Source organism: Cannabis sativa, chromosome 1 (genome assembly GCF_029168945.1).
Source record: "Cannabis sativa cultivar Pink pepper isolate KNU-18-1 chromosome 1, ASM2916894v1, whole genome shotgun sequence".
NCBI classification, from domain to species: Eukaryota; Viridiplantae; Streptophyta; class Magnoliopsida; order Rosales; family Cannabaceae; genus Cannabis; species Cannabis sativa.
The window spans coordinates 42,526,552-42,541,624 of NC_083601.1; the positions used below are offsets into that span (position 1 = coordinate 42,526,552).

The window sequence follows — 15,073 nt, forward strand, 5'->3', positions numbered from 1 at the left end:
ATTATCCCCCAATTAATGCATAGATATTCAAATTTCCCATTGTAAAATTGTAATAAAAGTTATTTTTTTGAATTTTCATGTAAATTTTTTTTTTACGTGTCGGTTTAAAACGGACACAAAATCCTAGCATTTGTTACGAACCGACGTTAATGAGTGTTTAATAGCACCGCTCATTTTTAATAGTGTCGATTTTTTGGCGCTACTCGAAAAAACCCAACCCTTTAACAGATGAAAATGCATTTTTTTTTTGTAGTACTAGTGAGAAGTTCTATATATATATATATTTATACAGATAAACATATAGCATATTTTTGACTTTACATACATTAAAACAAAATTGCATAAAAATATAAGCTGGCCATTTTTTTTATCCTCTTCAGGAGCATTATTGTGGATTTTTATTTTTCGTAAAAATGTTTCTTTCAAGTAGTAAACGCTTATAGTACTAGACAATAATATATATGACACTTCATTCAAAAAAAAAATGTATATATGACACTATGATTCACTTGAGGATAGGATTGAGAAAAAAAAATACTTAAGGGTGCCTTTGGAAAACCACATGTAATTGGATTTGTGTGTAATTAGAAGTAATTACACAATTTGACATGTTTGTCTGCACTATGTAATTACACTATAACTGTGTAATTGGAAGTAATTGAGAGGTTTCAATTACACTCTCCAATTCTCATGGCCCCCAAAAATTGAGTGTAATTACACTGTAATTACTAAAAACTTTCCATATTAAACATTAGTTACTAAGAAAATATTATTTTCCTATGTAATTACTAACTATTTTACAGGATATTAGGAATTCATATGTAATTACCACCTCATATCCAAACAGACCTTATATTTTAAAATATAGTGTAATTACTAAACTGTATAATTACCACCCTAGTAATTAACTTATATACCTAATAATTACACAGTTACTTCCAAACAGATCCTAATTAAATATAACTTTTTTTCCTTTTAGTTTCGTTTTATAAAAACCAATCATATTGACTTTCTCTCGCCTTACTTCTAAGGATAGGTCATAGATAGAAAAGGTTTTCTCGAGGACAACTATAATTATTTTTCTGCATAGATATATAGTTAATTTTTTTAACGTGGTAAATGTATCATACTGACCCATATTTGTAATGAGGAACTTCTTTGATGGATTTATAAGCAATGGAAGAGGGCCCCTATTGGAGACTCATACTCCAATCCAATGATAATGATGCATATGTTTATACCACTCTTTAGTCTCCTCTTAATAATTTTGACAGCACTGAATTGATATACTAAACCACACTGTCGAAAAAAGTTAGTAGGGAAGAATGAGAACCACATTATTATTATCACTATAGCACTTCTTTTTGAATCACATATAATTTTATTATGATTTGTATCAATTATTTTACCTATATTAATTGCAACTATGCTACACTTAACCTCATATCTCTCATTTTCATAATAATTTAGTGTCTATTATAATCTAATGATGTTAATTACTTTTCAAAAAGAAGGAAAAAAAGTGAACCATTATAGTTATCATTATTTTAAAGGTAATTATCATAAATTTTCTATCAGAAAATGATGTCCACTGTGTTTTTTTTTTTTTTTCGTTATTTTAAGAAACCAGATTTCAAATTAGAAATAGTAGTTTAGAAGAAAAAAAAATAGGGTGCTATTTTAGATTTCATATTTTTACAAAAGTTACCGATTTTTTTTATTTTGTTAAATAGCAAAATTACTATGTATTTTCTAAAATAGTACAAATAGGACCTTGAGTTCAATTTTTAATAATTTTTTTTTAATATAACCAACTTAAAAATAATTTCTAACACGATCAGATGTAGAAAATATAACTAGTTTTGTCATAACACTTTTAGATTGAGTTATTATTAAGTTTTATTTTGACAAAATCAGTTCAAGGTCATATTTGTACCATTTTAAAAAAATATAGGATCTATTTCGTCATTTAACAAAACAGATAGTCCAATCAATAACTTTTACAAAACACAGGATCCAAAATGGTATTTACCCCTTAATACTAGTATTTTTTTTACATTTCATATATGGACTATATTTTAAATATTTATTGATTTTTTTCGGCTCGTTAAAAATAATCTTTAAATTATTTATAGTAGAATTTACGTGGGGTATGGGTTTTTTAAACATTTTATGATAAATATGGCATAATTGATTATGGACACTTTATATGGCTTTTTTTATAGTTTAACCATAGTTTATGGGATTTTAAAGCCCATACGGTTGGAATTTATTTGTCAAAAGCCCATAGTATGTGTATTGTAGTTTATTTAGGTTATTTTAGTAATTTTAGTTCAGTTTTTTTTTAACATAACCATTTTTTTTTTTTTTTGTAGAGTTTTGCATGTAATCATCAGATTTTAATGGTTGTTTCTACATTTTAATTTACTTTTGTAGTTTTCAATTCAGACCTATTTTCCCTAAACTGCCTATGCCATTGTTTCTCTCCCTCTCTTTTTTCATTTCACCATTTCTTCATTTTCCTCTTTCTTCTTTTCCTCTTTAGTTTTCGTCCTTTGTTTTTTTTTTTTTGCTCTCGATTTTTGGAGGACATTGCCGCCATTGTTCTTCGGGTAAGAGCTTCCATTGTTCGTGTGTTCTTCAAGGTACGCATGAGTTTTTGCCTTTTTTTTTCTCTGATTTTAGGGTTTTTTGTTCCTTTTCATTTTGTGGGTTTGTTGAAGTTGTATTTTTTCTTAATCATTCTTACATTCTTACTTTTTTCGTTTTTATTTTTTTTATTTCTGTTTTAAGATTACTAGTGTGTTGTTGTTCTTCTTTTTTAAAAAATGTTTCATTCGAAGTGATTAGTGTGTTGTTGTATTTATTCATATTGGATTATTTGAGTATTTTGTGTTTTGGATTTTGTTTTATGCTTTAGAATTTGGTTGTTTAGTTTAATTTTTTTAATTTTTGTTGATATTCGGTGTTGTTGTTGTTGTGTTTTTTTAAAAAAAAAATTATTGGTTTTTGGGTATGATTTTTGTTGGTTTTAGTGATAAATTTTCTTTCATTTTTTAAAAACTGGTTTTTGGGTATGATTTTTATGATGATTTTAGTAATTTCGGGTTTTAGAGTCAATGTGTTGTAATAAATTGTGAGTTTATTGTGTAATCTGAAAAGCTATGTAGTTTCTGTTGAAAATATTGTATTAGTTATAAACTTGTAGGGATTTTATTTTGCATGAAGAAATTGTTGTTGTGTTTGAGCAGTTATAATCTTTGTTTAATTTATAGAAACTGGTTTTTGATGTGTATGGGTGGTTTTGAGGTTTGAGGTTTCAAAATAAATCTCATATGGAAAACCAGTTTCTAGATCATGATTACAGTTTTAAAAATGGGTTAGAAATGATGCATGTGTTGTTTGGGATCCTCATATACCTAATTTTGAAACATGTCAAAAACCAGTTTCTGGAGTTTGATTTATGTTCTAGATATGTGTTATTTGTGCATTCTGTGATATTGGGTGTGTGGGTGGTTTTAAGGTTGATGTTGCAAAATGCTTGGATTTTTGAGTGGGTTTCCTTTTGGCTGGATTATTAGTTTTATTGTTTAGTTAATTACTGTTGAGGAAATTGTTGCTACGATTTTTTGTTTGGTTTTTGTTTTTTTTTTTTCGATTTTGTGTGAAACTGGTTTTCATGTTAATTATCAGGATCGATTTGTTGTTTGTGTCTAATGTTTATTTTGTGTTTTATTTTTTTATCAGATGGAGAGTGAATCAGACTCGAAAGTCCCATCTGTTGTTGAAAAGGTTGAGCCGACTACGAAGGCTAAAGGCCGACCAAAAAAAAACTTCACGTAAAGCTAAAGTATGTTTTTATGTTTGTATTGAAACCAGTTTTTAATACTTGTGTTTGTTGTTGTTGTTTATTTTTTTTTTTTGTTATTATGAAACTGGTTTTATTTATTTTTTATTAAGATCCTTCTATTGAAGAAGAAAAACCTGTTGAAGTTGAAACGAGGAAATCTCCGCGTAAATCCAAAGTATGCTCTATGTTTTTTTTGTTGTTTATTCATGTTTTTGTTTATTTATTTTTTTGAGATGAAACTGATTTTTTGTTGTTTTGTTGTTTTTTTGATGATGAGAAGATGGCTAATGTTGATAAGAAAGTTAAAAAGAAACCAGTTTCCAAATCCTTTGGCAAGAAGAAGAGCGAGGCTCCTGCTATTGACGCTCCATTGGTAATTTTTATTTTCTAAAGAAACCGGTTTCTTGCTTTTTTATTTTTCATGTTTTCAGGTTTTCTGTTTACAGTTTTATTTGAATGTGGTTTCTATAATCTATATGTTTTTATTTTTAGTTTTTAGTTTTTCTCTTTGTTTTGGGTAACCAGTTTTTGAATATTTTTTTTTTTGTTGTTGTGTAATTTTAATTTCGATTGTTTATATTCTTTTTTCTCTCACAGAAATATTATTTTAAAATTGATGTTAAGAAGAGGTTTGCTGGGAAACCTCAACTTTACAATCTTTATAATGTCATTGATGATATCAGTGAGTTATAACTTTACAATCCTTTTTTCTTTTTTTTTTCTTTACTAATTCCAACAAACTTTTTAGATCACAGTTTGTTGGTATTAGTAGTCCAGTCATTATGTAGTCTTCATACTTTTTATCCTCTTTCCATTGCCCTCCATATTTGACCACACACATTATTGAGTCCATTCCTGTACAATATTTGAAAACTGTTAGTTAAAAATCATAATGTATTAAGAAACCGGTTTTTTTTTTTTTATTTTGTTTTTAAATTATATGTGTTTTTTTCACAATATATTTGAGAAACTGGTTGATGTTGAATCAGAGGAAGAATTGCCCCATGGAGAAGAGAGAAAGTGAATTAGAAAAGATGGAGAAGAGAATCGCAGGTGAGAGAGAATCACAGGAGAGAGAGAGAATCGCAGGAGAGAGAGAATCGGTGTAGAGAGAGAATTTTGTTTATATATGGTTAAAAATAATAAATTTGCTTGATTTAAAATCAGATTTTGTTTTTAAGGTATTTTATGGTTTTTTTTTTAAAAAAAGTCATATTTGTAGTTTGGTTGGTTAGTTAATGCCATATTTTGTGGCATTTAGTTTTCTTGCCATATTTATCATAAAATGGTTTATTTTTCCCATATTTTTGAAAATATCCCTTATTTATATTGTTGCGAAATGGACTATTACCACGTTTGGGCCATGTTTTTAAATAATTTAAATATTTTAATTTAGTTTTACTTATTTTTCAACTATTAATTGAATTTTAGTGTGGTGATTTTTTTTAAAGATACATATGTTTAATATTTTTATTTTAAATTATGTATGTAGTGTTAATGTAATAATGATATAAATATTCATGTTATTATGTTATATTTTTATGTATGACAAAATTTGATAGATTGACTATTTTATAATTGTATAAATAATTTAAAGACTATTTTTAACGAAAAATTCTGAAAATACAATAATACATACCTCATAATAATTTATCTGCAAAAACTTTAAATAGCCAAAAAAAAAAAAAGTATTGGACTTAATTAAGTCTTGAACTAATATAATATGGGCTTTAAGTATTGGGCTAACAAATGTAAGAAATATATATGGAGTAAGTTGAAAAATACCATTTTTATTAATCAATTAATTAAATTTACTTCTAATTTTATATTTAATTGAAACATACTTCTTTTTATATGTATTGTACCTAAAATACCCTGACATAAGAGAGTTAGATAGAAAGTATTTTGAAATGACAGGAGCAAAATTGGTATAATGTTTAAAAAAAAAGGTAAAAATAATAAACTTTAAAACAGAGTGTAAAAATAAAAAAAAGACAATATAAAAATAATACAGAGTGTAATTTCTACTATATTCTCTTTAGAAATTATTTCACATGCACAAAAATAATTAAAATAAAATTACAAAAATATAGTAGTGCAGAATATAACTAAAATTACATATAATAAAGGTAATAACACTAAATATATTTATATATATATATATATATATATTGAAAGGATACTATATAGATTTATATCAGCATCTAAAGTATATAATTAAATATTAAAAACTATTTTATTTATCCACCAGTTTGTACAACACTCTACTACAAATTACGTATAATATAGCTTGGTTAACAGCTCAAATATATAATCTAGAATTTCAAATGGAATATAAATATAAAAATTAAGTTGCGGAATATCATATAGTTTGAACTAGTTTATGATTTTTGTCTCAAAAAAAAAAAAAAAATAGTTTATGATTTTCTTGGTATTGTAAAGATTTTTTTTTATATAAATATCCAATATCCAAAAAAGAAAAAAAAATTATATTACAAACAAATGGATTTACAATTATTGTAAATGACATTTGTTTATGATAACATGATATTTTTTCTAAAAAAAAAAATGAATAAAATGTATTTTTCAAAAATAAAATAAATGTTTTCAATATTTTTACCTACTTATTTATTTTAAGAACGGAAAACGGGATAAGTTGAGAAATATTTTTTTTGTATTTATTAATCAAAAACACCCTTATTTTATACTTCTGTGAGTGTGTTACCTAATATACTGATCTAACTCTTTACTTAAATTTAACACATAATTTAAGTTAACTTAATGGATATGGGTATATAATTGTAACATCATTTATAAAAATGAATATATCTTAAAGAATATGGAAATAAAATAAAAATTAAAACAAATAAAGTAAAATAGGTATATAGTATATACAATGTCATTTTCTCCAATTGTTTTCAAAACAATATATTATATATGTAAATAAAAAAAAAAATCAGTAAATATATAAAATATAGTCGACATGTAATTAAAAATGTATATAAAAAAAAACCATTCAAAACGAAAATGAGTAATACGTATTACCTAATTAAAAAAAAAAAAGTAGTAGGTGTATGTATGTAATAAGCAAATTATAATATTTTAATTATTTAGGCCCTCAATTAGTCTGAAACTACCCAAAATTTCAGTTTATATATGTCAATATTCTAATGGCCAGTACTGCATGCGAATATAACTCATTAACACAAAGCATCTTAATGACTGGGTTTCACGATATCATGTTTATAAATATTTTGTACTTGCAATATATTTGGTTTACTAGAAAATAATTCTTTAATTGATGAGCTCATAATATTGTTGGTTTTTACTACGTATGATATCAGTCTAATATAACTTTATTAGCTCACGGGTACTGTCCTATAAATTAAACAATATATATGATATATAATATCATGCTGACAAAAAATAGGTCATTAAGGTACATATTATGAGTAGCTTAAACTGATTGACAAAGAGAAGAGACCAGCCAGCCTAATTTATTATAAGAAAAAGAAGGTCATGACTCATGAGATATATGCAACATGAAATTACAATATAATAATATATAATACAAATATATATATATATATGTATTATGTATATGTATATAAACTATTTAGATCACATAGAAGATTAACGAGATAATAATTGTCTGTAAGTAAAAATACATACAAACTATTACACAATTATCTTCTATCAACCCACTAAATTTAACTTTAAATTGGGCTAATAAAATTAGTTACATATATAATAAATATAGAAAATAAAACTAAAACTATATTATAAATTTACCTTTATATTTGTGCCTGTACGTAACCCTATATATCAAACAATTTTATTGCCATTTAAAAGAAAAAATGTTCTTTGAGGGCAACAAAAAAGACTGAGTTCTATTTGGAGATTTAAAACTTAAAAATTGAACTATTTATTAATAACAATTTGTCAAAAATAAATAAATAAATCCTTTCCAAGAGTTTGGATTATTCATTACTTGCGCAAAATATTATTAGCGGCTTTATAGAAAAACATATACAAAATTAACGGATCGATCGATATATAGAAATAAGTAAATGCGTTAGCAAAAAATGATATATCGAAAGTAAATGACTCATAAATTAGGCCATCAATTTCTAATAAAGTTTTCAGCAAAAAAATTCTAATAAAGTTGATATTAATACTGCATGAAACCGGCCACTGATTTCTTTTTAAAAAAACAACCGGCCAATAATTTAATACATAGATAATACTAAGTAATTAAATAAGATTGCTGTAAATTAGCACACTTGATAATAATAATAATAATATTGCTATGGATCGGAGAATATAGCAACATCAAAAATTAATTCTAAAGAAAAATATATAGGGCAAATATATATATAATATACCTACATATGAGTCTGGTTCCAACTCTCTCTTACACTTGATTCTTTTGGGAGCAGTACTAATATACCTGTAACATATAAATATTCATATATATACTAATGTATAACAGCTAGCATGAACAAAATTATTATTCTATATATCGCCAGGACTTTTTATAATAAGTTTTTTTTATTATTTTTGAAGAACTCATATACTAATTTCAAGACTAGCTCTGGCTAGGATTACTTAAATTACTTTTATGTTAAACATATATTTTTATTTTCTTGCACAAATTATATTGCACGATCCCCATGAATAAATATACATAAAAAATACATACCTTACCCAAATGTTACTCACCCAAGAAGCAAGCACATGCATATATGATCTATATATGTACATGCATTTTTAATATAATTATAATAGTATATACATATATAATTAAAAAATGAAGGAAAAATAAACTTATTATAATAATATGTAATTAACAAAATCAAATTAAACTGTAAATTACATGACAAGAGTTCTAGAGCGGTTAGATCCAAGAGGAGAAACACAGGTTGAGAAGGATGAGGTGCTAACACCCATGATCGGAAGAGCGAAAGAGGACTCAAGAAAAACCCTTCGCTGGTAAGTATCTAGGCTGCCACCGGCCTCGGCCAGATCCTTAATCATATTCTTGTAGGTTTCCTTAAGCTTCTTCAAAATGCTCTTGTAATGAATTTTCAGCCACCTTAATCTAATCTTTCTCAGCTTCTCAATCAAAACAGCCACCCTTCGCGGCCTCTTTCCGCCCAGCCTAACACGCGGTAGTTTCTTCCGCCGCCGCAGTGGGATGCCGTGGCGCCTGTTCGGGTTCAGGAAGGGCATGTTTTGGGGGAGGAGTAGTTCATGCTCTATACCCATTTATATTATATAGATTAATATACTAATTACGTCCGATGTGGGACAGAGAGAAAGAGAGAGAGATATAATGGTAGAGATATGCACAATAATATATGTGTATTTATAAGAGAGAAAGTTGACTATAAGTGTGAAAATTAAATAAGTAATAAGTAATAATATATACTTCGAAAAGAAAAAAGGGAATCTTTTAGTTCAGGACCATTGCTTGTTTATTTTTTTAAATTAGAGGAGGATAAGATGGTAGAGATATGAAAATGAACCCATAACATATATAACGTACAATTTACAAAATAATAATAATTGTTCTTCAATGCAAAATACAAATTAGGTATAAAAGAGTTCATTATATTGGATGACATCTCTCTAATACTGCGTTTATTTTATAACATATACCAAAATTATTTTTATTTTTATGGGTTTAGATCATATATTTTTTTATTATTTAAATTGGATAATATATTTTTTTAAAATTTTATTTTAGACCATCTTTTGTTGAGTGGTCTAGCTAGTGGCAAAATGGTTACTCCGGTTTCTAGGTGATGAAAGTTTATATGTGAGGATAATTTTGACAGCCTATCATCTTCAAATCCTAAGGTAAATAACTTTTGATTCGACAATAATATACAAATAAAACAATTCAAATTATACATTATAGTTCTGAAAAAAAAAAAAATATATATATATATATATATATATATATATACATTATGGTTGAAGTTAACTTTTGAAGCTTGCTATTAGGGTAGCCCATCACTCTTTTCTAGAGATGGAAATTTATACCGCGGGGATGGGTAACCGCGGGGACCCGCCCCTAATGGGGTGGGGATTCCCCATCTTGGTGGTTAATGGGGCGGTAGTTGGGAACAATTTCAATACCCGAAGCGGGGATGGGGCGGGGACGGGGATAATACTATCCGCACCATATCCGACCCCGATATAGATATATATAATTTTTTTTGTTTTTTTTTAAACTTTGACACATATTTAGTTTTTATTTTCTATTAAGTTATGTTTTTTTTAAGTAGGTTTATTTTTTATCTTCTATGAATTATGAATACATAATAAATATTTGTGAGAATATTGGTTTAACTTTTTTCAATTATTTTAAATTAATTTATTTTTTCATTTTACCTTAATGGATACCCGATGGGTTCCCCATAACCGATGGGTATTCCCCTACCCCGAATCCGTTGGTTATTAGACGAGGATGGGGCGGGGATGGGGGTATAAATAGGTAACGGGGATGGGGCGAGGATCGCATTCCCCGTACATTAACCGACCGATTTCCATCTCTACTCTTTTCATCTTGGTGTAGGAAATGTAAAGTTTAATAGTTATTTTTACGACTTTTTTCCTGAAATAGTGTGGTAATAAGTAACGCATGGCAATTAAGAATTAATATACAAATCACCATGTATATCTGCAGCGCTGACCTTCATTAATTTTCATATTATATTAGGCGAGAATATATGCTAACATGAAGCTGGTATCAAATATACATCAATGGTCAATTTATTACTCCATACATTATATTGATTGTTCCTGCATATAAGATTATTTCCTTAATAAGAAAATGACTAATAAAGAATCAATTACCAAAAACGAATATCGGTAGCTCAGAATTGATGTGCCAACTCGATCATCACTAAAAAGTGGAAGAAAAAAAAAAGGTTGAATTCAGCTGTGTTATTTAGTTCTTTATATTACAAAATATCAAAAAAAATAGGAAGAAAAAATTAAAACAATTGACAAAAATAAACCAAATGATTCATTACAAACGTTTGATGAGCCTATACCTCTTATAGTATGTTCAACAACCAATCAATCAACCCATGTTATATTCTTCCCTAAAATCACAAAACAAGATAAGTTTCATGAAGTTGGCATGTTGGAAAATCCCTGTTTAAATTATTATCTTTAAAAAATTAATTAGTGAATCAGATGAAGATACGGTGACTATACATATACATGTTTATATATTTAGATCAAGCCATGTGCAGGAATCACGTGATTCTACTATATAAACATCTGTCCAAGTGGTAAGAACATTGCTTGTGAGTTGTGAGCCCTACAATTTATTTGGTTTTGTAGGGATGCAGAGTTGTGTTAGTTAAGAGGGGTACATAAATCCAAAATATTGATAGCTTTTTGGGTTTGTTAAGAGGTAATCAATCGTAAGTTGTCTACTCTTTCTTTCCCTTTCACATGTTCTCCCCATTTTCTACGCAATTCAATTATAATCATTAGGCAATAGAATAATGCTATGTCAGTAATATAAGTGATTGTTGTTAGTTAAAAATAAACAAGTGAGGAAGAAGGTTACAGGAATTAAAGACTAAGTAGTTAAAAAGAATAGAATAAAGAAGCAAAACCCAAACTATTTCAATAGGAGAATCCAATAATCAAAGACCAAGACCAACACGCTACACTAAAGCAACATCTCCCTTTTATTTATTATTTTTGTGCATTGAAATTAAATCAACAGGGCCAATTCAAAAGAGTAAATAAATTTTGGATCAACCCCAAAGTAGAGTTTACATAAAGATCAGCTTATGCACAAATCAGAAGTACTTGTACTATATTGAAAAGTAAAAAAAAAGACCTTTACGAGCGAAGGTTGAATGTGCTTCTTTCTTTTCTAAAATAAGAAACTGAAGTTAAACAATGCCTTACCAAAGAGATCCAAACTCTGGTCTTGTAAATCATTTATGCATACCACTTCTATACCAATCCAACAAGTAGAGAATCAACCTTTTTTTCTGATCAATAACGCAAGAGTATATGATAATCCTCCGTAGTCACACCTGAGTCTTCAAATTTGTACAAGAAGAAATTAAATTAAATTAACTTTGGCATTAAAGCAAATGCTGGATGCATAACTCCCAATGCAGCTGGATCTCTTTCCCAACTCTTTTAACTCATTCAGAAGCTATGAGCCCCCCATTGTTGCTCCACTTAAAAGCAACTGGGCTTCGAACTTTATGAGTCCCATCAGTCCACTCAATCGAGCCAAACTTGGCCGATTTACTGTAATCAACACTAGTAGAGAATGTAACCTCGTATGCTTGTGTTTGATTCACACCACTAAACACAAGCTTGCTTGGAGAAACATTAATTTCAATCCCCGGGGGTGAACTCACTGTCACTTGGTAAACAGCATCAACTTCACTTCCAACATTCTTGACAACCCTCTTATACTTGACCAAACCTTGATGTGAATCGAAAACAACCGAAAACGATGGATAATTCAAACCACCAGGGCTACTCAAAGCCCCAACTTTGTTAAATGTCGTTTCACAAATATCAGCTCTAGTGGGTGCTTTAACAAATATTGATATACGCTTAGAATCATACCCAATAGAACAAAGGAAAGCCACATAATCATTAACATCAAGATCATAAACCAAACCCGGATTGAGAGCTTTGTTGGGATCAACATGTCCTGCTCCATGAATGAAAGGTGTTGATTTTTCCCCTGATGCAAGATCATCAAAAGTCTCACCAGAATTGTCCAAGTTGTAAGCTGTTGTCATCAGAGCAGATTTTATAGCAGCCGGTGACCAATCAGGGTAAGCCTTTCGAAGCAGAGCTGCAAGCCCACTAACATGTGGGCAAGACATTGAAGTACCTGAGATTATATTGAACTCAACACGCCTTGGATCAATATCCAAATCTGTTGGACCAACCGAGCCAGTCCATCCAGCTAAAATGTTGACCCCAGGTGCTATAACATCCGGTTTTAGGATTTCTGGGGTGAGAGAACTCGGACCGCGGCTCGAGAAAGCAGCTACCTTTGGAGCAGCAGGGGATGACCCAATTACAGTCCCCCGAAACAGAATAGTAGCCGTTGGATCATCACTTGATTTTATATACTGTTTGATTTTATCACCATTAATCTGACCAACCATGGTCGCTGGTATAAGATGAGAATCAGCTATGAGCTCTTCCCCACTGTCTTCTGTATTAGCTAACACTAAAGCAAGACCACCTGCGAGCTTAACAGCACTACCTTTTTCCACTCTTGCGTTACCGCCACGGTCGCAAACGACAATCTTTCCGGCGACTTTAGAGGCAATGAGAGACCCAGAATAGCAGTACCTATTTCCTGCATCACCGGCGTAGATCAACGAAAGCTTTGCATCGGCAGCCAAAGGCTCTCCTGCGTACAGAGACACGCCGTTTAAAACTCTACCGTCACCCAAAACGACATCGGCCGGGAACTCTCTGTCGATGGTGGAAGCACCGACGGTCAGTATCCAAGGAGCGATGTTGGTAGCAGTGGAAGGGTTGGGACCGGAGTTTCCAGCGGAGCAGGAAACCAAGACGCCATGTTGGGATGCCCCGAATGCCCCAACTGCGATCGAGTCCAAATAGTACGGCGGCGAGTGTCCATTTGCCCCAACGGAAAGAGAAATTATATGAACACCATCGGAAATCGCTTGGTCCATGGCTGCTAAGATATCCGAATCGAAACATCCCAAGCTCCAGCAGATTTTGTAGACGGAGATTCGGGCTTTGGTCGCCATTCCTCTGGCTTCTCCCTGAGCGTAATGGAGAAAACTCGCGTTCGAGACCACAGCTCCGGCAGCCGTGGAAGCCGTATGGGAGCCATGACCTTCTGTATCTCTGGGTGATTTCGATTCCTTAGATCCAACAATGGATCCCCCCAATTTCGCAAGGTAGCCGTTGTAGAAGGCTTTCGCTCCAATAATCTTCTTGTTACAACTCGAAGCCGGGAAATCGGGTCCGCTCTCGCAAGTCCCTTTCCAACCGGACGGAACCGCAGACAAACCGGAATCGGAGAAACTCGGTCGTTCAGGCCAAATCCCAGTGTCCAAAACTCCAATCACAACGTCCTCTGCGTAATCGGAATTAGGCCAGAGCCCAAACCCATCTGCGAGGCCCAAGAACCGGTAAGTCCGGGTGGTGTGGAGCTGACGGGCTTGGTCTGGAACAACGGAGATGACCCCAGCAAAGTCGCGTAGCTTAGCGGCCTGAGCAGCAGTGAGAGTGGCGGAGAAGCCATTAATGGATTTTTCGTAGGAGTAGAGAAGCTTAGTGGGGTGAGGAGAAGGAGGGAGGGATTTGATGATGGAGGAATACCAGTGGTGGTGGGAAGTGAAAAAGGAAGGCTTGTGGGATTTTGACACGTGGACGATGAAAGTCTGTGGAGCATCATCGATCGGATGAGAATGAGATGATGAAATTACAGATAGAGAGAGGAGACATATGAAAAAGAAGAGAATCAAAGAAGAAGAATCTGAAACAACAGCCATGGCTGCTTCGTGTTTGGAGATTTTTTTGCTCCAAGAGTTTAGGGAACAAACAAATGATCTGTTCGGCTCTGTTCTCAAGTTGAAGATAGAGTAATGTGATTGGTCATGCTATTTCATTATTTTTTTTTCTTTTTAATTAATCATATTTTTTGTCTTTTATTTATTTAATTAATTTGAGTGCAACTTGTGCATTTCTCTGGCTACATACATTGTTAAAGCAATTTATAATCTTTTGGAGTTAATATTTTTTAGGTGGTCATTATTCAATTTTAAACATGTTTCGTGTGTGTTTGAGTAGTTTATATTAATATTTGTAGTGGAATGTTACTCCAAGGTTTGGTTGGTGGGACAAATAAATGACATTTTGTTTACAATATATTTTGGGAATCTTTTATCAAGATTTAAGGCATTCCAAAATGAACACTTCTTTTTGTTCCAAAAAAAAAATGAATACTTTCTTTTCTTTTCTTTTTTCTTTTTGAATTGATTGAAAAAACAGAAGCATCATTAAAAAAGTTTACTCTTAGAGATGATTTGCTAATCTGTAAATCTTAACATTAAATTTTGAACTAACATAAAAAGATATATATTTTAAAGAATCTGGACAATGAAACTTTTAAACAACTTTGTAGACTAAAACTTTTCAATGAACCTGCACCATATAACCAAATAAAACCAA

General features: G+C 30.5%; 2 protein-coding genes and 1 long non-coding RNA gene across 3 annotated transcripts; 1 reads left to right on the forward strand and 2 right to left on the reverse strand.

Annotated features, from left to right (window-relative positions):
• The first annotated feature begins 4,070 nt into the window (after positions 1-4,070).
• Positions 4,071-5,152, forward strand: LOC133038063 (uncharacterized). The gene is made up of 2 exons (XR_009688018.1): positions 4,071-4,223; positions 4,840-5,152. It is a non-coding gene; the product is annotated as an uncharacterized LOC133038063 (long non-coding RNA).
• A 3,388-nt stretch (positions 5,153-8,540) lies between these two features.
• LOC115706799 (uncharacterized) lies at positions 8,541-9,313 on the reverse strand. Its single transcript, XM_030634533.2, has one exon. It carries the CDS (start codon positions 9,116-9,118, stop codon positions 8,723-8,725), a length of 396 nt encoding a protein of 131 aa, XP_030490393.1. The 5' UTR covers positions 9,119-9,313; the 3' UTR covers positions 8,541-8,722.
• A 2,234-nt stretch (positions 9,314-11,547) lies between these two features.
• On the reverse strand, positions 11,548-14,656 carry LOC115707109 (subtilisin-like protease SBT1.4). The gene has a single exon (XM_030634958.2). It carries the CDS (start codon positions 14,392-14,394, stop codon positions 12,037-12,039), a length of 2,358 nt encoding a protein of 785 aa, XP_030490818.2. The 5' UTR covers positions 14,395-14,656; the 3' UTR covers positions 11,548-12,036.
• Positions 14,657-15,073: the final 417 nt, after the last annotated feature.